Consider the following 25067-nt stretch of genomic DNA (forward strand, 5'->3'; position numbering starts at 1 on the left):
TACATTCAGCCGTGTATCTTACTGGACACCCTTGCCCTCATTTTGATTCCAACCCAGTTGAAAACAATTCTTAGAAAGTGTGACAGTCTTCTGGCTTTAAAGATATTTGGCATGGGTCTAATGGTGTGATGTTAAATACGTAACAACCGGTTGTCTGGAACTAAAAAAGCTTTGATTTGTAGCATTTGCCATTTTCTGTGGTGTAAATATTCCCACCATGGCTGATTTCATGCTGCTAATGTGAGGTCACTAATGTGAGGTCATGCACAATCTGCTGTCATGGACTGGGAGGGGGTGGCCTGGCCTCCACTGGATGAACCTTACATCAGTCCAGTTACATATGGTCTGTATCACTGATAGTTCCATGGCCAGGAAGGGCAGTTGGCACAGTCATTCAATCATGTCCTGCTTCTGCTCTCCAAGACTGTTAAGAAAGAGCTTAACATTTAACTAGCAGAGGTGAAGCGTTTCCACTGCTTGATGTTTCAAGTTTCACATTTAAAAAAGCCGTTCTTTTTCTATGAACTCTTTCACATCCTTTGCCTATTTTTTCTGTTGATATCCTTACCAATTTGTGAGTTTGTGTAACGTATGGAAATTAACCAACCCTTTGTTGCTCTTGTTGTGGCTATTTTCCCCTATTTCCTAGTCATCCTTAAACTTTGTTTATCATGGTCTTGACCATACAAAATTAATAATGTTTATGTGGTCAAAATGATCAGATCCCACTCTGAGATTTAAAAAGAAAATAATCATGGGAATTCCCTGGCTGTACAGTGATTAGGACCCCATGCTTCCACTGGCAGGGTCCTGGGTTCCATCCCTAGTCAGGCAACTAAGATCCCACAAGCTGCGCAGTGTGGCCAAAAAGAGAAAAAGAAAATATTCCTGTGTTTTCTTTTTGTTAGTGTGTTTGCGCATTCATTCATCCATTCATTCATTCATACATGTCACTTTATTGAGGTACGATTCACATGTAAAAAGCTGTGCATATTTAATGTATATAACTCATTGAATCTGGGGGTAAGTGTAGCTATATTTTGGCTATTGTGAATACTGCTGCAATGAACATGGGAGTGTGAGTATTTCTTTGAGACCCTTATTTCAATTCCTTTGAATCAATCAAGAAGTGGGATTGCTGGATTATATGGTAGTTCTGTTTTTAAGTTTTTTAATAAGAGGAAAACAAACAAGTTTATTAACATGTATACCTCATGGATACATGGGAGATTCCCCTGGGAAAATGAGTAACTCTCTTGGTTTTTAATTTTTTTGAGGAGCCCCCATACTGTTTTTCCATAATGACTGTACCGAGTTACATTCCCACCAACAGTGTAAAATGTTTCCTTCTTTCCACATCCTTGCCAACACTTGTTATCTTTTGTTACTTTAAAAAATAGTAGCCATTCTGACAGGTATGAGATGATAATCTCATCGTAGTTTGATTTGCATTTTTCTGCTGAATAATGATGTTGAGCACATTTTCATATACCTGTTGACTATTTGTAGGTCTTCTTTGGAGAAATGTCTATTCAAGTCCTTTGTCCATTTTTAATTGGATTGGTTTTTGCTGTTGAGTTATATGAGTTCCTTGTATTTTGGATATTAACTCCTTATGAGATACATGGTTTGCAAATATTTTCTCCCATTTCATAGGTCATCTTTTCATCAGTTGATGGTTTCCTTTGCTGTAAGAAACTGTAGTTTGATGTAGTCCCATTTGTTTATTTTTGCTTTTGTTGCCTGTGCTTTTGGTATCACATCCAAAAATCATTGACAAGATCAATGTCCCTGTTTTCTTCTAGGATTTTTAGGGTTTCAGGTCTTACATTTAAGTCTTTAATCCATTTTGAGTTGGCTTTTGTGTATGGTGTAAGATATTGGTCCAATTTCATGCTTTTGCATGTGGATATCCATTTTCCCAACACCATTTACTGAAGAGACTATTCTTTTCCTATTTTGTATTCTGGGTGCCCTTGTTGAAGATTTGTTGACCATACATATGTGGGTTTAATTTTGGATTTCGTATTCTGTTCCATTGGTCTGTGTGTCTGTTTTAATGCCAGTACCATACTGTTTTAATTACTGTAGCTTTGTAATATAATTTGAAATCAGGAAGTGATGTCTCTAGTTTGTCTTCTTGCTCAAGATTGGTTTGGCTATTTGTGGTCTTTTGTGGTTCCAGATGAATTTTAGGATTTTTTTTCCTATTTCTGTGAAAAATGACATTAAAATATTGATACAGATTGCTTTGAATATGTAAATTGTTTTGGGTAGTATGGGTATTTTAACAATATTCTTCCAATCCATGAGCGTGGGATATCTTTTCGTTTATTTGTCTTCTACAATTTATTTCATTGACGTTTTATAGTTTTCACTGTATAGCTCTTTCACCTCCTTGGATAAATTTATTCCTATATTTAATTGATTTTGATGCTATTGTAAATGGGATAGTTTTCTTAATTTCTTTTTTGGATAGTTTGTTTTTAGTGTAGAGAAATACAACTGATTTTTGCATGCTGATTTTGTATCCTGCAACTTTACCAAATTTGTTTATATTAACAGTTTTTTTTTTTTGGTGGAGTCTTTAGGATTTTCCATTTGTAAGGTCATTGGTCATCTCATCTGCAAACAGATAATTTTACTTCTTCCTTCCCAATTTGGATGCCTTTTATTTTTTTTTCTTGTCTCAGTGCTCTGGTTAGGACTTCCAGTACCATGTTGAATAAGAATGGTGAGAGTGAACATTCTTGTCTTGTTTCTGATCTTGGAGGAAAAGTGTTCAGCTTTCACTGTTGAGTATGCTGTTACCTCTGGGTTTGTCATATATATGGCCTTTATTATGTTGAGGTATATTCCTTCTATACACACTTTGATGAGAGTTTTTTTTTTATCATAAAAGGATATTGAATTTTGTCAAATGCTTTTTCTACATCTATTGAAATGATCATATAATTTTATCCTTTATTTTGTTAGTGTAGTGTATCATGTGTATTGATTTGTGTATGTTGAACCATTCTTGTATCCTGGGGATGAATCCTACTTGATCATGTTGTGTGATCCTTTTAATATGCTTGTATTTTGTTGAATATTTTTGAGTCTATGTTCTTTAAGGATGTTGGCCGATAATTTTTTTTCTTGTAGTGTCCTTCTCTGGCATTTGACAAGGGTAATACTGGCCTCATAAAATGTGTTTGGAAGTTTCTTCCTCTTCAATTTTTGGGAAGAATTTGCATTAATTCTTTAAACATTTAGTAGAATTCACCAGTGAAGCCATCCAGTTCTGGGATTTTCTTTGTTGGGAGATTTTTGACCACTGATTCAATCTCCCTACTCATTATTGGTCTGTTCAGATTTTCTGTTTTTTTATGATTCAGTCTTGGTTGGTTGTATGTTTCTAGGAACTTGTCTATTTTTTCTAGGTCATCCAGTTTATTGGTGTGTAACTGTGTATAGACATCTCTTGTAATCCTTTGCATTTCTGTGATAACAGTAGTGTCTCCTCTTTTATTTCTGATTTTATATGTTTGAGACTTCTCTTTTTTTCTTAATCTAGCCAAGGATTTGTCAATTTTGTTTATCTTTTCAAAAACTAACTCTTACTTTTGTTGATCTTGTCTATTGTTTTTCTATTCTCTATTTCATTTATGTCTGATCTACTCTTTATTACTTCCTGCCTTTTGCTAACTTTGGGTTTAGTTTATTATTCTTTTTCTAGGTCCTTGGGGTATAAAGTTAGGTTATTTATTTGAGATCTTTCCTTTTTCTTAATGTAAAATTTTATGACTGTCAACTTCCCTCATAGAACTGCTTTTGCTGCATCCCAGAAGTTTTGGTATGTTGTGTTTCCATTTTTGTTTGTCACGAGTTATTTTTTTTGTTTCTCTTTTGATTTCTTCTTTGTTCAGGAATGTGTTGTTTAATATCTACACATTTGTAAATTATCCTGTTTCTCTCCTATTATTGATTTCTAGTTTCATAGCATTGTGGTTGGAAAAGATTAACTTGTTATGATTTCAAGCTTAAATTGGCAAGACTTGTTTTGTGGGCTAACGTGTGATCTGTCCTGGGGAATGTTCTTTGGGCATTTGAGGAGAATGTGTACTCTGCTACTTGGATGGGATGTTCTATGTATGCCTGTTCAGTACACTTGGTCTATAGTGCTGTTCAAGTCCATTGTTTACTTACTGATTTTCTGTCTAGATGATATATCCATTGTTGAAAGTGGAGTATTGAAATCCCCTACTATTATTGTATTACTGTCTATTTCTCCCTTCAGTTCTGTTAATATTTGCTTTATATATTTAGGTGCTCCTATGTTGGGTGAGTATATAGTCGTCCCTCAGTATCCATTCATAGGAGATTGGTTCCAGACCCGCTATGGATACCAAAGTTCTCAGATACTCAAGTCCCTTATGTTTTGCACATCCTCCCATATACTCTACATCATCTATAGATTACTTCTAATTACTTATAATACCTAATACAATGTAAATTCTATGTAACTAGTTGTAAATATTGTAATACAATGTAAATGCTATGTAAATAGTTGCCAGCATGAGGCAAATTCAAGCTTTGCTTTTTGGAACTTTCTGGAACTTTTTTCCAAATATCTTCAATCCATGGTTAGTTAAATCCATGGATGTGGGATACACAGATGTGGAACCTATGGATATGGAGGGCTGACTGTATATTTACAGTCGTTATATCCTCCGGATGAATTGATCCCTATATGTAGTGACCTTCTTTGTCTCTAGTAACAGTTTTTGACTTATTTTGTCTGATATAAGTATAGGTATCCTGTTCTCTTTTGTTTACCATTTGCATGAAATGTCTTCTCTCATCCCTTCAGTTTCAGCCTATGTGTGTCCTTAAAGCTAACCTGAGTCTCTTGTACGCAGCATATAGTTGGATCTTTTTTTAAAAATCCATTTAGCCACTTTTGATCTTTTGGTTGGAGAATTTAATCCATTTAAATTTAAAGTAATTACTGTTAGGTAAGGATTTTCTATTGCCATTTTGTTAATGGTTTTCAGACTGTTCTGTAGTTACTTTGTCCCTTTCTTTTTCTCTTGCTGTCTTCATTTGTGAGTTGATGATTTTTTTTGTCACGGTATGCTTTGATCCCTTTCTCTTTCTCTTTTGTATATCTGCCACAGGTTTTTTCTTTGTGATTAGTATTAGATTATATAAAACATCTTATAATTACAGCACTCTGTTTTAAGCCCAAAACAACTTAACTTTGATTGCATACAAATAGTCTACACTTTTACTTTTCCTCCTCCACACCTTCCACTGTCCACAAGCTAGCCAGTAGGATCTCAAGCTGGTGTTGAGATCCGTGTGCCAGGACCAAAAACCGAGTCAGCTGTGCTGATTCCCTCAGTTCTGGGTGGGGTGAGGCGGAGGTGGGCCTCCTGGGCAGCATCCTTCAAGGCTGGGGCAGTTGGGTGCTCACTTGCTCTCACTTTCCCCATGGGAGAGATTGTGGGCTGAGTGGGTCTCTCTTGGCGCTGAGCTGTGCCACCTTGGGTGAGGGGTGACACAGGTGAGGTGAAAGCTGTTCTTCTTCCCCTCTTCAGTGTGTCTGTTCTTGGGTTTTTTTGCTTCACCGAGGTGCTGGGACCTCTCAGCTGGATTCCCAGGCTCCCATAAAGGTCTCATCTGTGGGTGTTTTGAGAGCTGGAACCTCCTGGTCCATCATCTTGCTGACGTCACTTACATGTTTTAAGTTGAAATCTTTTACCACCTAGAATTTATTTTCGTTTAAGATATGAAATAAGCATCCAAGTTCATATCTTTTTTCAGGCAGTTAACTACTTGTTTGAACACCATTTGTCAATAATCCATCTTCCCCCAGACTAAGATTCCATTTTTTCCCCATCTTTGTCTGGGTTTTCTACTACTCGTGTAGTTTTATAGTATATTTTAATATCTAGAGGGGCCCACTTGATAAGCATTTAATCTTTTCCAGAAAACAGAATGGAAGAGAAAAATGAAGGTATTGCAGGAAGAGCATGCAGCTCAGAAGAGAGAGGTAGGTCTCACTGGACCGCTTTGGGGAGCCTGGTTTCCCACGACCTCCTCTCATCCTTCAGCTCCCCATCCTTCAGCCCCCACCCCTTGAACTGGTTGGCAGAAAATAATTTTTTGCTGATACTGTTCCTGGCTGCTGACCCCCGTCAATACACAGAGGGGTCGGCTGCCCAGAGAGCAGCTTCCCTGGCAGGGAGCAGGGGCCTCTGGGCCTTCTCTTCTGAATCCAACACATCCTTTCTCTGTGGTTTCCTCTGCAGTGACCCCGTAAGGTGCTCCAAGGAGGGTGGTGCTGTAAAACTCAGAGAGCTGCCTGGTCATTCTGTGTTTGGGCCCTCCTTTGAAACTCCAACCAGGAGAGAGCCCGGTGGCTGTGGACCTCAGTGATAGTTCACGGGCAGCTCAAATGGAAGGGTTCAGACACTGAGACCAGTGGGCAGAGAGCAGCAGGCCTCAGGGCAGAGAAAACAGCTTCTCTAAAAATGTCCCTGACAAGGAGGCAAGTTGAGGAGGAAGCCGGTTAACAGGAGCCCCAGGTGCTGCTGCGGAAAGCTCAGAAGGTGAAGGTGCTTAGGTCTGAGTCTGGCGCAGGATGGATCCCCCCCGTTCCAGTAATTCCCATCTGATGGGTTTATCTTATTTGAAACATTTAAAAATGGGAAATGCATTCAAGTTCGTTCCAAAAGCAGAAGAACTATATTAAGGTACATGGAGTAAAGTCTTACTTCTGCTCCGTTTCCATCTCCCTGTCCCCGACACCCACCCCACAGGTGACCACTTTTATTGCTTTCTTGTATTCTTCTAGAGGTTCTTTATGCAAAAATAAACAGTGTCATTTTCTCTCTGCTCTTACATCAGAGGTTTTATTTAAAAAGAAATAGTGTCATTTTCTCTCTGCTCTTAGACGGCATTTCCTTCACCTTTTGTCTTCACCTAAAAACATCCATTTGATCATTTTCTCCTCAACTTGACTGTCCTTCAGTGGGTGGCACACCGGACAGGGAGCCTTTCGCCCTGACCTTAGGGGCCTGCATTCAATTCTCACTTCTCAGACACCACTTGAAATGTTCTCAAATGGGAAGGAAGTCAGTCTTGTTAGAAAGCCACCTGCCCCGGTCTGGAGACACTCCACCTGCTTCAGGTGAAACCCCGACCAGCGTTTGCCTACAGGTGCAGGCCCTGCAGGCACTGGGCACTCAGAGGTCCCTGCAGACATGTGACTGACCGACCATCCTGTGCCACCAGCTGCAGGAGCAGAACGAGAGGCTCCAGGCCTCCCTGTCTCAGGATCAGAGGAAAGCAGCTATCCAGGCCCAGCGCCAGATCACTGCCCTTCGCGCCCAGCTCCAGGAACAAACCAGGCTCATCGCCTCCCAGGAGGAGATGGTAGGTGTGTCCCTCCTCCCAGCCAGGACCTGGAGCCCTAGGCCTCTTCCCTGCGAGGATTTCCTTAGATTCTTCTGGACTTACCGGCACTAGCCTCATTAGTCAGACTCTTTGAGGAGAGAGAAGAGTCCTCAGATTTGAGGGGCAGGAAGTGATGAAGATGCTGAAGACGTGCCTGCTGTCCAGTGTTAGTGGGTTCACGGTACCACCAGAGACCGTGTGAGGGCCAGCACCTGGTTGGTACTTTGCTTATCCCTCCGTGGAAGCCTCACTGCTGCCCTTCAAGGTAGATATTACCTTCTCTCCATCTTCATTTGACAGATGATGAAACAGGCAGGAGACGTCAAGTGCCTCACTCGAGTCCACACAGGGCACGTTATAAATGACAGGGGTGAGATTCAACCCTCGCCAGGCAGGTGGAATGCAAAGCGTGTGCCCCTTTCAGTGTGTCTTCAGGCATCATTTCTTAACTAATTCCTTTTTCATAAATTGACTGCCTCTGATGAAGTTGTCAGATAAACTAGTGTGATGAAAAGGCGTCCCTCACTAAGCACCCTCTCCTAGAACTGGCCCCTTGTGACTCTTCATCTAATGCAGATCACTCTCCGCCCAGCCTGGGCTCAGCTCCTCCTTCTGAGCCCCAGGTCGGTGGAGATGAGTATCTGTCCCCAGCTGGGCCCTCCTGTGGCGTCAGGTCCTTTGCCATGGGTCTGATACCACCCTCCACACAGCTTCCCTGGGCGGAGCACCCACTGTCACTGTCTAATCCACTGTTCCTGTACCTCTTTCTATTTGTGCCTTTCTGTTCTCCCAGCTATGCTTCACCGTCAACATATCTTATTAACCCATGGCCCCGATGCTTTTCTTTTTACTGTTTCTCCCCCAACACACTTAACTCTTCACAGCTGTGGCCGCCTCAGGTCCAGTCTGGAGGTTTCCTCCTTATGTTACCCAGAACTCTTGTTTGCACATGTTTCAGTTAGGAACCCACTGGCTAAACATAGCAGAATAGGTTAACAGGGGTTTATTTTTACTGTAACACCAAAAGAGGTGACAGTTGATGGCCTTGGTTTAGCTGCAAGATTATGCCATTGGAAACCCAGACTCTGTTTCTTTTTTTCTTTGTTTTAATTACCATCTTCAGCATATTGACTTTTGTTCTCATGCTTGACTCTCATAGTTGCAAGATGGCTGCCATAGCCCCAACCGTCACAGTCATATCCAACGGAAGCAGTTGATGAAAAGGCTCTTTCCCAAGACTTCTACTTATATTTTACTGTTCAAAGCTGTGTTATATGGGCAACTATAGTTGCAAGGAGGGTTAGAAAGGGAATAATTAGTTTTATACTTTCTAGGGTAGAGGTAAGCAAAGGAGGAATAGTTAGAAATGGACGTTGGATGGGTCATTCATCAGTAGGTAATGAAAAACAACTCCAGCCTAAGCAGAAGAGGGGATTTGTCATAAGGGTAGACTGGGTGTCTCAGAGAGCTCGAGGCAGGGGTGGAGCCGAGTCTAGGAATGAGCTGGGACCAGAGACATGAGTGTAGTCAGGAGTTTTCCTCTGCTGTGTGTCTCTGTTCCTCTCTCTGTATCCGCTTCGATTTTTTCTTTTACTCTGGTCAGCTTCCACTCCATGTCTGCCCTACATGGCAAAACAAACAAGCAAACAAATAAACAGTGACAACTGAAACTCAAACCAGTTGGCTGTCAAGAGCTCTTGAGTTCACATGTTACCAGTCCAGAATTCTCTGCCCAAACCTGGCTGTGGTGTGGGGGACTTGTTGCCACAGGGGGCTGTCCTGTCTGCAACTATGTGGAAGGAGGAAGAGGAAGCACTTCCTGGAAAAGAGGGGTTGAGCAGAGAGTCGGTGACTGTCCACATCATGCCTCCTCCCTCCCACGGGGCACTCAGCTCAGATGCCCACATCGCAGGAGGGGAGCCTCCCTTGCCCTGGCTGATTTCCACCAATTATACCGACAGTACTGCCTGTGTGCCTGCCCCCCTCTGCTTGCATGGGGCTCCTGCCCTTCAAACCACAGTGCCTCTCTGAAGAGGGGCATTCTTGTCTCCTCACCAAGGGAAAGTGGAGCATGGTACCATCTCGGTTGCTGCTGTTCACCCTTGGTGCCATTGAGGGGCTGGGGCAGAGTACTCTGAGCTCCCTCCAGTTCCCAGTGATTGGCATGGAAACACTGGCCGTCCCTTCTTCACAGAGCTAGGCAGAGCCACCGCTCACAGCAGAGTCCCCTGCTGGCTGTAACCTGCTCTCTTCCACATCTTTGCAGATCCAGACCATGTCTCTCAGGAAGGTGGAGGGTAAGTCTGTACGGGGAGGTTTGTAACAATTGTGGCTATCGTCTTGGCCTCTCCTGTCTCTTGTCCCCCACCAGTCAATGTATAGGACGAGGCTGGTGGCAGCAGCTCAGGGGCCTGTAGCGTCAGGCTCTCTGGCTGGGTGGGGGAGGGTGAGAAGACGTCGGTTTCTGGGACAGACAGGGCTCCAGCCCAGGTTTGTGCTGAAGGCGTTCCATGCGGCTGGCAGGGTTTCTTGCCTGGCCTGCTCTTCTCTGTAGGACGGTGGAGACCTGAGGTGGGAGCGGGCAGTGAGGATCTTGGGGGCAGTGGTGGATGGGGCAGGCAGGGCTCCTGAACAGGCTCTTTCTAATTCACCGTGCCTGTGATTCAGTTCCATCCAACTTTACCTTGTTTCCAGCGTGTAGCGAGTTGACCCCAAATCTCTGCGAATCTGTGTGAATGTGGCCTGTCTGGAGGGTACGCCCTCCTCCTCTTGGGTACTCCGGCGTGCTGGTGTGCGTGCTTGTGTGTGTCTGACGGACACAGGCGCTGGCGTCTAAAGGGCGCCAGCAACCTACAGGGGGCCCCTCCTGCTTATGAAACCTGGCCCTTCTACTCCATGCCGCCTCCCCTGCCCTATGCCTGTAGCTTCCCTTCTGCCTCTCCTTGCAGACCCACACATCTCCCCCAAATGTCTTGCCTCGAGGCTAGACATTTCTTTCCCAGCCTCGCAACCAGTTCAGAGAGGCACTATTCCTATGGCCTTGATCTCCTGGGTGCTGGGGCTGGGGTGTGAGCCCATTCATAGGAGCTGTGTGCCATGGACTTCAAGTCCATTGTCCCCAGGATTTAACGTGGGGCGGGTATTATTGTTCTCACTTTCTGGATGAGGAGCCTGAGGCTTAGGGAAGTTCAAGGACTTACCGTGTCGTGTGCAGCTAGTGGAGGGGGGGCAGAGCTGGAACGTGGACTCTGATCTTTCTGCCTCCAGGGTCCATGGTTGTGACCACTGCTCCATCCTGCCTCTCTCTGCTAGAGAACCGACTCGAGGGCTTGCTGTGTCTGGCCAGCACTCACATGCTGTCCCGTGCTTTCCTCTAAGGCGGGGATGGGGTCCAAGGCATTGGAGACACTAACTACTCCTGCTCTCCTCAGGGATCCGCAAGGGCCCGAAGGCTGTGGACACAGAGAAGGACTCTTCTGAGGAAGGTGAGGCTCCCTTTTCTTCCCTGGGGGCGGCCCTCTTCATTGTTTACCTTGTCCCTACTTAACTGTATCTGGCTACCTGAGGCTGGGGCACGGGAACTGGGGACGTGAAATAAATATTTCTTAAGCACTTTGTGCTTGCCAGGCACATTACACACGGGTACTAACGTGCAGCCTGCTGGTTCACCCAGGCTCAGAGAGGGTCAGTGACTTTCCCAGAGTCACAGAGCCGGCAAGTGGTGGAGTCAGGATTTGGTGCGGTGTCTGCTGCATAGCCTGTCCCTGGTGCCTGCCCCACCGCTTGCCTGGTACTACCCAGAGCGGTGGATGCAGCCTCCCTGTGTTGGCTTCAAATGACCTTTGCGGTTTTCTTCTGCATGGCGAGCATGCTGCAGACAGATCCCACGGGACCTAACTGATGTGCAGGAATCCTCCTCGGCGCCCTCTGCAGAGCCCTGGGTACCTGCTGCTTTATTCACTCCCTCTGCCGAGCTCTCAACCAGATGTTTCCAGGGAATGCAAAGGAGGAGAAGTGAAAAAAATAGACTCTCCTGAGAGGGTCAGGAAGAAGGAGCTCCCAGGAAAGGTCAGAGAGCTCACAGCCAACCTGCTGACCAGGCCTGCCTGCCCAGCCAGGCTGTGATGTGACAGTCCCAGAGCGACCCAACAGGTGCACCCAGGAAAGGGTTTTATTGGTGTCACCAAAGAGTTCATTGTGGGCTGTTTTATTTTGTTTTTTAATGTAATAGTTTACTTTTGAGACAGTAATCTATGCTATTGACCAAAAACAACAAAAAAAAAAAAAAAAAAAAGGGAGAAGGAAAGAAAAGCAAAAGGGTGCACAGTGAGAAGTAGGTCTTCCTCCTGCCGGACCATCCAGTCTCCGCCCAGAGATTCCATTGTTAATGGTTTGTCACGCATCTTTCCAGAGATACCTGGTGCAAACACAGGCACATAGATGTATGCATTCTTTTCCTTTTTCCTAAACGGGAGCACAGTGTACATATTTTTCTGTGGTTATGGCTTAACAGCGTATCCGGGAAGTCATTTCCAATCCCTTTATATAGAGCTGCTGCATTAATGTTTCAGGACTTCGCAGTATTCCATTGGATGGTTGAACCTAAATTTACCTAATCAGTCCTCTGCTACCTCCCTCCCCACCCAGTGCGTTTAACCTTGGGATATAGTAGCAAAAATTGGTTACATGTAACCTTGAGTAACACAAGGTCCACAGTGGGGATGAACCAAATCCTCCAATGGGGGCCTAGAGTTCGAGGAGAAGGAGGCTGAGAAGTGCGAGTTAGGGAGACGTCTCCCCACCCCCTCCACGCCCCATCCTGTTGCAGGCGGGACCCAGACCTTTGTCAGGCTGTGCTGCGCCTCTTCACTTGCTCGTCCCAGACCAGCAGAGCAGCATCCCTTGGGAACTTACTAGAAACGTAAAATTTTCAAATTCTCGGCCCCATGCCACACAGACTGAATGAGAACTTCTGGGGCAGGGCCCAGCCATCTCTGTCTGCACCCGCCCTCCAGGGCATTCTGGGGCTTGCTCTAGTTAGAGGACCGCTGCGGGGCCCGCGGCTCTCTGCAACTGGCTGCACACTAAGAAGCTCCCAGGCTGCTTGCAGCTCTCTGGAGGACCATGCCAGTCCCCTACTACCTAAATCACAACACGCGGTGAGGGGTGTCCCAGGCATCAGTGGTACTTAAACCTCCACAGGTGATTTCAACATGCAGCCAAAACTGGGGCTCATGCCCTGTGCAAACTTTATGGAAGAGCGTCAACCCTGAGGGGCAGTGGGGGGCTTGTTAAAACACAGATTGCTGGGATCTACCTCCAGAATTTTTTTGTTTTTTTTTTTTTTGCGGTACGCGGGCCTCTCACTGTTGTGGCCTCTCCCGTTGCGGAGCACAGGCTCCGGGCGCGCAGGCTCAGCGGCCATGGCTCACGGGCCTGGCTGCTCCGCGGCATGTGGGATCTTCCCGGACCGGGGCAGGAACCCGTGTCCCCTGCATCGGCAGGCGGACTCAACCACTGCACCACCAGGGAAGCCCCTAGCTCCAGAATTTTTGATTCAGTAGGTTGGACTGGGATCTGAGAATCTGCGTTTCTAATAAGTGACAGGTGGTGCCGATGCCGTGGCTCAGACTTTGAGAACCGCTGCTCTAGAACAGCTGGTTCTCAGGCATGGTTGTTGTTAGGTCTGGGGAGTTTCACAAATAGATCTTAAGGCCTGGGGCCCACCCTCCGAGATTCTGATATAATTAGCTTGGGATGGAGCCCAGGTGATTCCGATAGGCAGCCAGGGTAAAGGCCATTGCCTTGACTGTGAGCTCCTTGAGGGTTTTCTTTAGTATCCTCAGCACTGGCCTGTTCAAGCTCCATATTACTTGTCAGTAAACATCTACTGAGTGAATCAAAAGGCTGGTCCATCTGTAACCACAGTGGCCCCCGGCATTGGACCTGAAGAGCACTTCTGGGAGGCCTTCCCTGACTCACCCGGGATGGCCCCTTTGTAGCAGTTATCACATTTTATTGTAATTGCTTATCTTGTTACCCGCTGGGTCGGTATTTCTCAAGGGGCAGTCTGTGGCTCACCTCCATCAGAATCATCTGGGCAAGTTAAAATGCAGATTCCAGGGCCCTTCCCCAGACCTATGGCATCAGACTCTCTGGAGGATGGGTCAGAGAATGTACACTTTAAACCCAGGCAATTCTGATGTATATAATTGGAGGGAGAACGCCTGATTTAGATAGTGAACAAGGGGAGCAGGGAGCTATCTGTCCACCATATGTATATGTATACATACATCGTGCATGTAAGCCAGATCATTATGTTGTACATCTTAAACTTATACAGTGCTGTATGTCAATTACATCTCAATAAGGCGGGGGCGGGGGGCGTGAAGACCAGAACCCAGGGAACAGACTGCTGTCAGGACTCAGCTGTGAGTCAAAAGCCTGAAATCTCTCAGTTAACCTGGGACAGGGCTGAGCCGGATCTTGGAGGTCCAGACCGGCAGGGGATGAGGATCCTGAAGGTGGGTAGGGGGTCCGCAGCAGTGGTTCCCAGGAGGAGAAGGACCCGGGGATGGACACTCAGAGGGGATCGGTGGCCCTGGGTGCACAGGCTGGAGACCAGGATCCCTGGCTCTGTGCGGTGTGGCTTTGGGAGTAGAGGTTTCGGGCACCCAGGCTGACCTTGGTGGTTGTCTTGCGCTGCAGAGCTGGAGGACTCCCGCAGTGGACAGCAGAAGGTGCTGGCCGCTCTCAGTCGAAACCCCACCTTGCTGAAGCAGTTCAGGCCAGTCCTGGAGGACACCCTGGAGGAGAAGCTGGAGAGCATGGGGATAAAGCGAGTGAGTTCCAGGGCCCCTGTGGCAGGGCCGGTACCTGCTGTGTAGACACAGGGCATTCTTGAACCGACAGAGGGTCGATTGTTCTTTATGTTGTAAGCTTATTCGTCTTATTTGTTCCAGCGGGGCACCTTTGGTATCCAGGAATATAAACCTGCACAGATGACACTGTGGTCTCTTCTCTGTTTCCTCCAATGGCTTCCTGAGAGGTCACCCTGTGTCCTGACTTCTCCTTGCTCTCCACTCATTGGCTACTTTCTTCTGCATCTCTATTTTGTTGTTGTTGTTCACGTATTCAACAAATATTTATTGAGCACCTTTGTGCTAAGTAGCGTACTAGATGCTGAGAATACAGTGATGAATTAGACAGAACTGATGATTTTTTTCATCGAGTTTACAAATGGTAGGGAACTCAGGTATTAAACAATGATTGTCCAGAAATTTAATAACTTACCATCGTGAGAAATACTCTGCAAGAGAGGTATTGGATGCTATAGAATGAATAATAAGGGGATGTGCCTTAGCTTGAAGGTCCAGGTGTGACGGTGGACAATATGTGGATATTACTTTGACAGATTACTCCTCTCCAACTGGATAGAGTCTCAGTGGAACTATCAAACAAGATGTTCCATCTTCTCCTGCACAAAGGGACTATATGTGCCCCAAAGGGCTGTGTCTCTGTTTCTGACAGGGAATTTAATTGGCTCAGTGTGGCCTTTGGAGGGGCCCCTTGGGTGAAGTGTCCATCGTTGGTGGCACACGTGGCCATGCCCACTCAGCAGGTGGCCGTGGGTGGAGCAGGCTCTGAACACTCTGGTACAAATTAGCATTTGAACACCATTGTCCCTACATGCCTGTGTTCAACCAGAGAATGCATATTATCATGAAAGGCATTATTTTTGGCTGCGTTGAGTCTTCATTGCTGTATGCGGGCTTTCTCTAGCTGCGGTGCACGGGCTTCTCATTGTGGTGGCTTCTCTTGTTGCGGAGCATGGGCTCTAGGCGCACAGGATTCAGTAGTTGTGGCACGTGGGCTCAGTAGTTGTGGCTCACGGGCTCAGCAGTTGTGGCTCACGGGCTCTAGAGCGCAGGCTCAGTAGCTGCTGTGCATGAGCTTATTAGTTGCTCTGCGGCATGTGGGACCTTCCCAGACCAGGGCTCAAACCCGTGTCCCCTGCATTGGCAGGTGGATTCTCAACCACTGCGCCACCGGGGAAGCCCAGTGAAATCTTTTATTAAAAAAACACACCTTGTTATCAAAGAAGCTGAGCATCGCATCGTTGAGAATTCCAAAAAAAAAAAAAAAAAACAGACACCTAGGTTTAATGTAGCAAGGATGCCCCCTAATCACTGACTGTTTTCAACTACTGCTCAATCTAACTCTGGTCTTACGTTCAGACTTGATTAAACCATTTCTTTCTAATCTTAAATGATTTCTCATGGGCTCTAGGTGGATGTCAAAAGCCCAAGCAAGTTCCAGTAGGTTTTGGAAGGGTGGCTGGCTTTGTTTTTTTGCAGTTGATGTTTTCAAATCTTGTTAGCCACGGAGGACAATGTGTCCAGCATAATGATAGTGCCTGGGGGTTCAAAAAGGAGCGAGCCATGGTCTCCCCACTGTAGGATTCGGTCGGGTGGTGGAGAGGCATGTCCCACCTAAGCCTGTATGCTCGATGTCGATGGACTGGTGCGTAGCCCCTTTGTACCATCCTGCTGTGTGTGCTTTGCTGGGGCCCCCAGGTCCTAGCCCACCTTGATTTCAGCAGCCTGCTCGCCCTGCTCTAATGCTCAGCTCCTCTCCCAGAAGCACCGGCACTGATCCCAGTGACTCCCAGGCCAGCAGCAGCTTTGAGAGGCTTAGGGAAGGAGAAGGGGAGCCCATCTCCAGAGGGAACCTCTGTGGTCTTCCAGGATGCAAAGGGAATCCCTGCTCATACCCTCCGACACCTGGAGTCCCTCCTGCGAGCCCAGCGGGAGCAGAAGGCGGGGAGGTTTTCTGAATTTCTGAGTCTGAGGGAGAAGCTCATCAAGGAAGCCAGCAGCAGAGTGAAGGAGGAGAGACAGTGGAACAGGGCTCTGGTGTCCCAACCAGACGGCGAGGCTCCAGGTGAGCTGGCAAGTGGGCTTGCTCGGGGCTGTGACCTGCGAGGGTGCAGGCTTGTTTGCGTATAAGGGGGTGCGTAATCCCTCCCGTCCACATCCAGGGCTTTGCTCTGAAGGGCCAGACGACAGGGTCCTCCCAGGTGTCTGAGTCCAAAAGTCTTCTGCTGGAAAAACAGAGTCTGTGGATGGGGTGGGGTGGGGACCAGAGTCCCTCGGGGAAGCACAGGAGAGCCAGGACCAGAGCTGTGCTCAGCCCTGAGCTGGCCCTGCTCCGATGCACTGCCCACTTCAGCAGCTTAGCTCTGCACTGTTTTACTTCCTTGGATCACAAGTTGAGCTTTGCCGCAACAGAGAGCAGCCCATTCTGTTTGTGGCTCTATAAACCAGGCCCGTCAGCACAGAGGCTGCACGTGGAGGCAAGGATCCGTCAAATGAATACTCGGCTCTGGGGCAGCGGTTGGGCCAGTTTGGCAGGCGGACAAGTCCTCAGAACTCAGATGTCTCCTGGGCCGGGTCCAGCCGCTGCTTTGTCCCTGGAATTTGTGATATTGAAAGGCCCTGTGGGTCCTGTGGAGGACTGAAGTATGTGGGCGAGGACCCTCCGCGCTCTGTCCTCGGGGCACGCAGGGAGCAAGGGAACTGTGTTCTTTGGCTCAGGAGCCCCCATCTCTAGATTCAGATCCACAGGCCGGGTGATGCCCTAGCTCCTTTCGGTCATGGACGTGTGCAGCCAGAGGAACGTCGCTTCTGCTGTCTCCTTGTGTCCAGGCAGGCCCCAACCTGAGCTCTGTATGCAAAGGAGGTTTCCAGAGTGTGGTCCACCCATCGCTGGGGGCTATGAGGGTTGATTTTAGTTGGTACGTGAATCAATAATTTCAAGATTTAATCTTTATTTTTCTTCATGTACATTGGAAAAATATTACTAACATAGCAATCCTGAGAGCTCATGGAAATTATTACTTGCATAAGTATGAAGTGGGTACTTTATGTTTAAAAGTGGTGTCATTTTATATAAAAATGTTAAATAGACAACAGGACAGTTGCTTTGAGAATATGGTGAAAATTGTGTCGATGATCTGGGTAACTCTGTTGTATTTGGTTTAAACTTCTGGCCTTAAAAGCTCTAAGGAAAGGATAGTTTTTAGTCTTGTACAGAAATCTCAGAGTGAAGGGTGTTTGTCCTGGCTGCTAACCTGCCTTTCACATAACCCTCTGCCTCAAATGCTCATTCATTCCTAATTTGTTTAATTGAGTGCAGTGTTTACTGAGGTTGACCTGGGCTGGGGCCTGCTCCCTTAGCTGGAAACCAGCCAGGACTAGGTGATGTGACAGGGCCAAGCACAGGCTGGGGCAGCTCGGAGAGGGGACGGGCCCGAAGGAGGGTGAATGGAAGCCCCCTCTGAGTCCTGGTTTCCAAAAGAAGAGAAAGTGTTCTTGCTCTTCCAGGTGCTCCCCTCCCTCCCCTCCAGTGCTTGGTCCCAGAGCCTGCAGTGGGAACCTCCCCTGGCCCCCACCTTCTGTCTCCACTTCCCTGGCCTCGGGTCCTGCCTTCTCCAGGGCCCATCACTGACCTGTGAGATGAACACTGTTCTCTCGGCATTTTGTAGGCCTCCTTCCAGCTCTGCACCCACGTGTTCTCTTTCTAGGCCCCACGAGTGCTGTACGGAAGCTCACCTCCTGTCTCTGCTCAGAGTATGCCTCTTTTGTTTGGGGGCAGAGCTGTGGGGTGCAGGCAAGGCAGTGGCAAGAGCCCTAGATTTGGGATGACTGACGACCTGGGTTGGCATCTGCCTCTGACTTGCATGGAATCGTGGGCCTTGAGTGTTCCCGAATCCCTGGAAGCCTGCCTGGGGCTAAATGGATGTTGGATGTGAAGTGCTTAGCTTGGTCTGTGCATAGTAACTGTAGCTGTTGTTATTTTCCCTCAGCAAGTTCACCCTCCTTTCAGTTTACTCTTTCCTAGAAACCCCACTTCTGTGTAAATGCATTCTCCGAGAGCTGTGCGTTTTGAACCGTCTTTTCGAACTTCGAACTACAGTAAGAAATGCATTTTATGCTGTGGCTCAGTCCACACGTGTACGAGTTTGATGAAACAGTACTTACTCGGACTCCTTGTGATGCGCTTTCTCTCCTCTTCTCTTCCCATAAAAAAACTGCCAATCCTGCATTACTGCCCGCCCCTTGTGATTGGCGAACTGGAGGGGCTGTATCTAATTGCCTGCCTTAAGCACTCCTGCACAAGCTGAGTTCTGGGAGGCGGGTGTGTGGATCTCGATGGCCCAGGTGGTCCACCGGCGCCCTCTCGTGGCAGCAGAGCCTTCCTGCAGGGCTGCCTGCGCTCCAGCAGCAGCCACTTGGGTTGGGTAGAGAGGGGAGTAGGTGGCCTTGGCGAGGCCAGCTTCTACGATTGTGTTGGGGGAGCTGCAGACATGTTGGACCCTCTTCAGACCTGCTGCCTCCCGCGGGTCTCCCGAAACGATGCCATGACCCTGGAACACCAGCTGCTCTCTTGGTCTCTGATGAAACCGTGGGTCCTGGCCCCAGGTCTGGCCAGCAGCAGGGCACCTGGGGTGGGGGAAGTTACTAAATCCGCTGTGATTATGATGGTGCTCTGCACAGAGTGACTTGCCCAGTTCCCGTGTGTGGAACCTCTTTCTGCTTCTCTCGGGCTCGAGGGCCCAGATGGGTATGCTCTGAAACTCACTCTTACCTGTGTTTCTAGTCAAAAGCCAGCAGAGCACACCGGTCACCAAAGAGGCCCAGACAAAGACCAGGACCCTGCACGTGGCACAGTCATCCAAGCTGGCAGAGTCCCCCGTGTCACCTCTTCAGAGCCGCGGCAGCCATGGCCCGGGCTTGGCTCAGGGGCCCAGCCCTACTCCTGGCTCCAGAGCGCCTGGACCCTCCAGCACCCCGCCTTCTCTGGGGCCCGGGCTGAGGTGAGCCAGCCTCTGTGCTCTCCCTGGGTCTGTGGTGTGGCTCCCACCCTGTCCTGGGCCCCCCACAGCCTTCTGCAGACAGGGGAGGGGCAGAGGCAGAAGTGAACAGGAAGGGCCTCAGGTGCGGTCCAGTCCTAGCTCCCATGAAGAGACCGGGGTCCTTTGCTCCCAGCCAGGACACACCTACCCTCCCCTTACTCCCCTGTCCCCAAGCCTCGGTTGCCACGCTGGAGGGGCTGGGTCTTCATCTGCTCACGGAGGAGCTGGTGTGGCTGCCACCCTCCAGATGACTCCTGGCTGGCGTCTGGCCCCAAGGAGGGAGCAGGGCTGGCTCTGGGCAAACCAAACAAGCTTACAAGTGGTGAAGTGTGGCGTTGAACGTCCTCCTTCCGGCCCACACGTCGCCCGTTTCTTCTTTTCCTCAGCAGTACGCCCCCGTTCAGTTCTGAAGAGGCCTCAGAGGCAGATGCCAGCTCTCACATGTCCCTCCAGCCCCCGAGAGTTCCTTTGACGATGGGGCCCCGGCCGCAGGATGACTCGTACTGGTCTGACACCGAGACCTCGGAGGGGAGCGCCCAGATGCCTGGCAAGAGCTCAGGTGCGCTGGCTTCCTCAGGAGAGGAAGGTTTTCTTATAAAAATGTTAAGAGGCTTGTAGCTTCTGGCTTCAGTTGCATTTTCTAGCCAAAGATGAAAGAATATGGAACTTTTGTCTTTCCAAAGTCAGTAAGTGGAAGCGCTGGGGTATAAGGCCAGCTCTGTCTGCCAAGTCCAGTGTCCATGGATCCTGCAGTACTTCATCTTGTCCACAGTGTGTTCCAAGCCTGCCAATCCGTCGACCACCAGAACCAGATCTCTGGAGAAGTACTGACGACCTGCCAGGCGAGATGATAGGATGTAAACATCTAGGAACCGGGAATCCGGAGTCCTCGGACACGCGTCAGCCTCTGTCACTTGCTCCCTGCGTGTGCTTGTGTGAAGGGTTTCGGTTCCTTTGTTGTAAAATGAGGTTTCCGGACAAGATGGGTAATGAGGGGCGAGGTACACGTTAGGCCCTTAACAAACAGTTTTTGAATGAATCAATGAGCCGAGGGCTGTCGTAGCTCCGGACCTCTGTTCAGGCCCCAGATGTTTGAGTCCTGGAAGTCCGTGGCTAGCTCCCTGCTTCTTGGCCGGTCCTGAGGTCTGGACACCCACCTTGCTCTCCCACGTCACCAGAGTCCGTTGATAACGTAGTCCCTGCTTAGCCCCCTTCTTGCGTGGAGTTCACAGAAAGTGTGTCTGGCCCACAGCCCTCCTTTGCGAATTTATATTGATGATATTTCTTCGTTTCTCTGTGAAGGTGTTGGAGGAGGAACTGCACGTTAGTCTTGCAGTTCATGTACCAACTGAGCAGGGATTCCTCCCGGCCTCCCGTTGAGAGGGAAGGGCAGCTTCCTAAGCCCGTGTACCCAGCCGTGTCCTTAAGTGCACTGTACACTTACAGGATGTTCCAAGCACACGCTGGCCTGGGCCTCTCTCTCTTTGCCCCTCTTTTACTGTTTTTGCCCTTCCTTCTTCCTCTTGACCCTTTTCCATGCTCCCTTTATCCACACCAGAGCCTGGATGTGACCCATAAGGATGATTGCATTCGGACTCCGGGCTTTTCCCCCTGGTTGCCTTCCAGGAACACTGGTGCGGTCGATGGTCAGAAATCATGAGAAGCAGCTGGAGGCTTCGACCAAGAAGCCTGCTGGAGAGGTCGGTCTGTTCTGCAAGCCCAATGCCGGGCCACAGAGGGCTGCTGTGCCAGGAGGGAAGCCCCAGGTAGGCTGTAGGACCTTGGAGGCTGCCCTGCAATTCCCTACAGAGCCAGCTCTGAGTTTGGGGGACTGAGGGAGGGTCCAGCGAGCGTCAGCCTGGGCCCTGGTGTGACACTGTGGGTGACGTCACTGTCCCCTCTGCCCTTGCACAGGTAGAGGGATGGCCACTTTCCAGTGCTTGTTGTTTCATTATACGAACAACCGCTCAGTGGGTTGTGTCTCCGGGCCGCACACGCTCCCACTTCCTGCCTCTGATAGAGCCTGGACCCAGCTCTGTGTCTGGCTTCCTGCAGTAGCTGCTGTCTTCCGGCTCCGCCTCACCCCACAGCCGACCCCTCCCCATTCCTTCATGCCCCGAGGACCCCAGCGCAAGGCTGTGTGCAAAGCAGATTGCTTCACAGGGTGGAGTGTTGGAGTAGCATCACACAGCACGTCAGATAGGCCACAACCCACAATGGGGATATTTAGACTAAATATTCAAGGCCATTTCTCATCACTAAGAATGTCTCGATGGCCTTGCCTCTCTCAGGCTCCAGCTGCCATCAGATTTAGACCTCAGATGCTCAGCCTTCCAGACCATTCCCGTCAGGACGTCCTCTTCGCTGCCCGCCCCCCATCAGGGAACAACTTCCATATTCCTGTTGCTGTCTTAGGCAGAAAAATTTCGAGCTCTTATTACTTTACACTCCTTTCTCAATCAAGAAGACGCGTCCTGGGATGCCATTGCCCTAAAATTCAGAAAGAGTGGGCCATCACTTTTTGGTTCTCCCTAGCATACTCCCCCAACCCCAAATACCTACCTTGTACTACATGACATGTTTGGTTTATTATGCAGCCCATGTGTGTTTGCGAGTAATGAGTCTAAAGGATTTAAAAAGTATTCATCCCTTTTCCCATGTTGTGAAAGAACACCGACAGCCCTAAGCAGGTTGAGGCACCGCTTGGAGCCTGCTTGCCGCCCCCGGGCCCTGCTGGTTTCTGATTGGTTGGCCTTACATTCCAGGCAAATGACCTGGGCACTGACCGTGGCTCTGGTTCCAGGACAGCCTGGGACCGTGGCCCATTCTGGGCTCTTCAGTTGGCCCCAGCCCAGACCCTTTCCAGGACGAAAGATTCCTGGCACTTCGAGTTCCCCTCACGCTCCTATGGTCAGAATGTTTCCCAGCCCCTAGACAAGAAGTCTGTGGCGGGTGGGGTGGGCGTGTTAGCCCCTGGTGCATCAGCTCAGGAATTTGGAGAAGTTGAGGCTCTAGGCTTCCAGATCCATCACTGTGGGCAGTTAAAAAATCTGGACAAAGTTTAAATTACAACAAGAGCAACCTGCTCTGCTACAGGCCTCTCCAAGGAGCTTGCCTTGGTGTGGCCAGTGGAATTTCAGGGGTGTTTGCGTTGCTGTGACCCCAGGTCTCTGAAGCAGGTTCTCAGGGAAATGAGAAGGCAGGAGGAGAAGCATCCCCCTCCTGCTTTCTTCCAAATCCGCATTTTGTCCCCATGTCCGTCCTGCACATCCATCCTCCCTTGTCAGATGCATTTTCTTCTCCCCCTCCCCTCCCTGCAGCTTTCTGAAGATGAGAGTGACTTGGAGATCTCTTCCTTGGAAGATCTCCCCCAGGACATGATCCAGAGAGAGAAACCAAAGCCCTTGTCTCGCTCGAAGCTCCCAGAGAAGATTGGTGCCAGCTCCTGGAGCCCTGGTCAGCCCAGGGCCCCTGGCTGGTGATCCTGTCCCAGAGCCTGGTGGCCAGAGGACCAGCCTCGTCGCCCAGCTGGGTGGGGCTGGCTCACGGTCCCCCCCAACAGATGGGGCTGCTGGGCCTCTTGTCGTCACCAGCAACCGAGAGGTCTTCTCCCCTGGAGAGAAGCAGAGCAGAAGATGGATATGATCTCTCCCGCCCCCTGTGAGGGGCCCTGGCAGTGCCCCTGGGTCCCAGGGCTTGAGAAAGGGTTGTAACAGGACCTCAGAGCAGCATCCTTCCTCCACCTCCACGTTCACTCCAGACTGAAAGGAAACCCCTGGTCTCCAGTCCGGAGTGTTTTGTAAACCTGCAGAAACGCTGTAGAGATGGGTCTTTTATGGGGTCCTTTTGGGGACTTATGCCTGAGCCAGTCATTCACTGATTGACCCAAAGCCATTTACTGAGGTCCTCCAGCCTCTCACTGCTGAGTTGGGGTAGAGGCAGAGATGGGGGGTGAAAAGTACAGGGTCATAATCTGTTGACAGAGATTAGGATGCTATGGAAGTGCAGACAGAGCCTCCCAGTGCAGCCTGGGGTGACCTTGGAGAGCTTCCCAGAGCTGATGTCTGGCAGGGCCTGCTTGTGGGTGGGAGGGAAGGAGGGCCTCATATCCCCAAAACACCACAAATTAAATTTTTGATATTATTTCTAAAATTAGGTATATAACTACTGTATTGTTTTTAATTTGAAAAGCATTAATTTATTATATGTAACCCTTTAAATACAGTACAATGTTTCTCACTCTCTGGTATTTCTTCCTGTTTTTGGCGCTTTAGCAGGGGCTGGGTGGGGGCTGGAGCCATCTGTACCGCAACGGTGTCAGTTTAGGGCCTTTGGGGTGCAGTTGCCAAGATGGAGATAGGATTGCAGTCGGTTTGCCGGGGAGTCACACCGGCGGAGGAAGCCGGATCGGGCAGGGAAAGCGCTCACGTGCAATGCAGGTCTGACCCCTGTGGGAGAAGGGAGAGCGGGAAGCAGGAGTGGGGAGGGGGGAGCCCCAGACCACCTTGCGGCTGACATCTCCACCAACCCTGTGGGAGTTCCAGAGCAGGCACTGCCCACCAGGGAGTCCCCACTGGGCAGGAGTGGCCAGGACCTCATGCCCCCAGCCAGCTTGGCCATTGGCTGGGGTGCCCAGGCGAGTGAGACCTAGTTGAACAGCCACTGTTTTCCCTAAAGGGAAATCCAGCCGTGCACCTCCAGGCCTCACGAGTAGAGGGAATAGCGTGATGAACCCATGTCCCCAACACCCAACCTCAACCGTTGTCCACTCAGCTCGTGGCCAGTCTTGCCTCACCTATCTCTCCCCACTACCTTGGGCCTGTCCCTCTCCCCAGCCCTCCAGCCAGGCTTCTTTTGACCTCTGCGTGGTCCTGATACCTGGGCTAAGCCCTGAAGTTCTAGCAGGAGGAACCAGGGCAAGTGAGGAGGAAAGGCACTGCAGAGGGCAAAGGGGATCTGGGGCAAAGGAGGCTTGGGGGTATCATGGTGCCAGGCTGTTCAGTGAGGCCAGAGGCTAGCTTATGAAGGGCCTTACGTGGGACTCGGGTCAGCCCACCCCTTAGCTCCTGGGGAGTAAGTTCCCTTTGTGGATCTCATACCTTTATTTTATTTTATTTTTTTGCGGTGCGCAGGCCTCTCACTGTTGTGGCCTCTCCCGTTGCGGAGCACAGGCTCCAGATGCACAGGCTCAGCGGCCATGGCTCACGGGCCCAGCTGCTCCGCGGCATGTGGGATCTTCCCGGACTGGGGCACGAGCCCGTGTCCCCTGCATCGGCAGGCGGACTCTCAACCGCTGCGCCACCAGGGAAGCCCTGGATCTCATACCTTTGAACAGCTGAGAAGGTGTACAACCAGGATCTCAGTGGCAAGTGAGGAGGGGAAGGGACAGTGAGTGGGGAGTGGTGGGGGCAGTTCCTCCCTCTCTCAGAGTTCTGCCGACCAAATTATGCTTTCTTATTCACAGGCTTTGGGCAAGGAAGGTGTAAAAAGGTGCTTGTGGGGTCCCTCGCCACATGCTGGTTTCCCGTAGCACTGAGTGCACTACCGTTGCCGGTCCCCCACATCACAATGCGCTCTGGGACCTCTGCTTTTCGGCCTCAGGGTTGTCTCTGGTGGGAGGTTGCACAGGCTACTTGCAGGTACAGCCTGCAAATGCTGGAGAGCTGTCTCTACCAGGGCAGCCCACACCCAAGGTGGAGTGGGAGTT

At 49.4% G+C, this 25067-nt stretch overlaps 1 protein-coding gene across 2 annotated transcripts in view; it reads left to right on the forward strand.

Moving 5' to 3' along the window:
- DZIP1L (DAZ interacting zinc finger protein 1 like) overlaps nucleotides 1-23573 on the forward strand; it is a 46427-nt gene extending 22854 nt beyond the window's left edge. The window contains exons 7-16 of one of the 2 annotated variants that reach the window (XM_082655401.1): nucleotides 5975-6037; nucleotides 7282-7422; nucleotides 9710-9740; nucleotides 10875-10928; nucleotides 14152-14285; nucleotides 16191-16386; nucleotides 19105-19321; nucleotides 19747-19919; nucleotides 20987-21126; nucleotides 22681-23573. In XM_082655401.1, the coding sequence (XP_082511527.1) occupies nucleotides 5975-6037; nucleotides 7282-7422; nucleotides 9710-9740; nucleotides 10875-10928; nucleotides 14152-14285; nucleotides 16191-16386; nucleotides 19105-19321; nucleotides 19747-19919; nucleotides 20987-21126; nucleotides 22681-22842 (1311 nt within the window). In that variant the 3' untranslated portion in view covers nucleotides 22843-23573. The remainder of the gene's footprint in view (nucleotides 1-5974; nucleotides 6038-7281; nucleotides 7423-9709; nucleotides 9741-10874; nucleotides 10929-14151; nucleotides 14286-16190; nucleotides 16387-19104; nucleotides 19322-19746; nucleotides 19920-20986; nucleotides 21127-22680) is intronic. The other variant, XM_082655402.1, reaches the window with a different exon arrangement.
- Nucleotides 23574-25067: the final 1494 nt, after the last annotated feature.

The sequence above is a fragment of the Grampus griseus genome, assembly GCF_964374135.1.
Source record: "Grampus griseus genome assembly, chromosome: 5".
Taxonomy (NCBI): domain Eukaryota; kingdom Metazoa; phylum Chordata; class Mammalia; order Artiodactyla; family Delphinidae; genus Grampus; species Grampus griseus.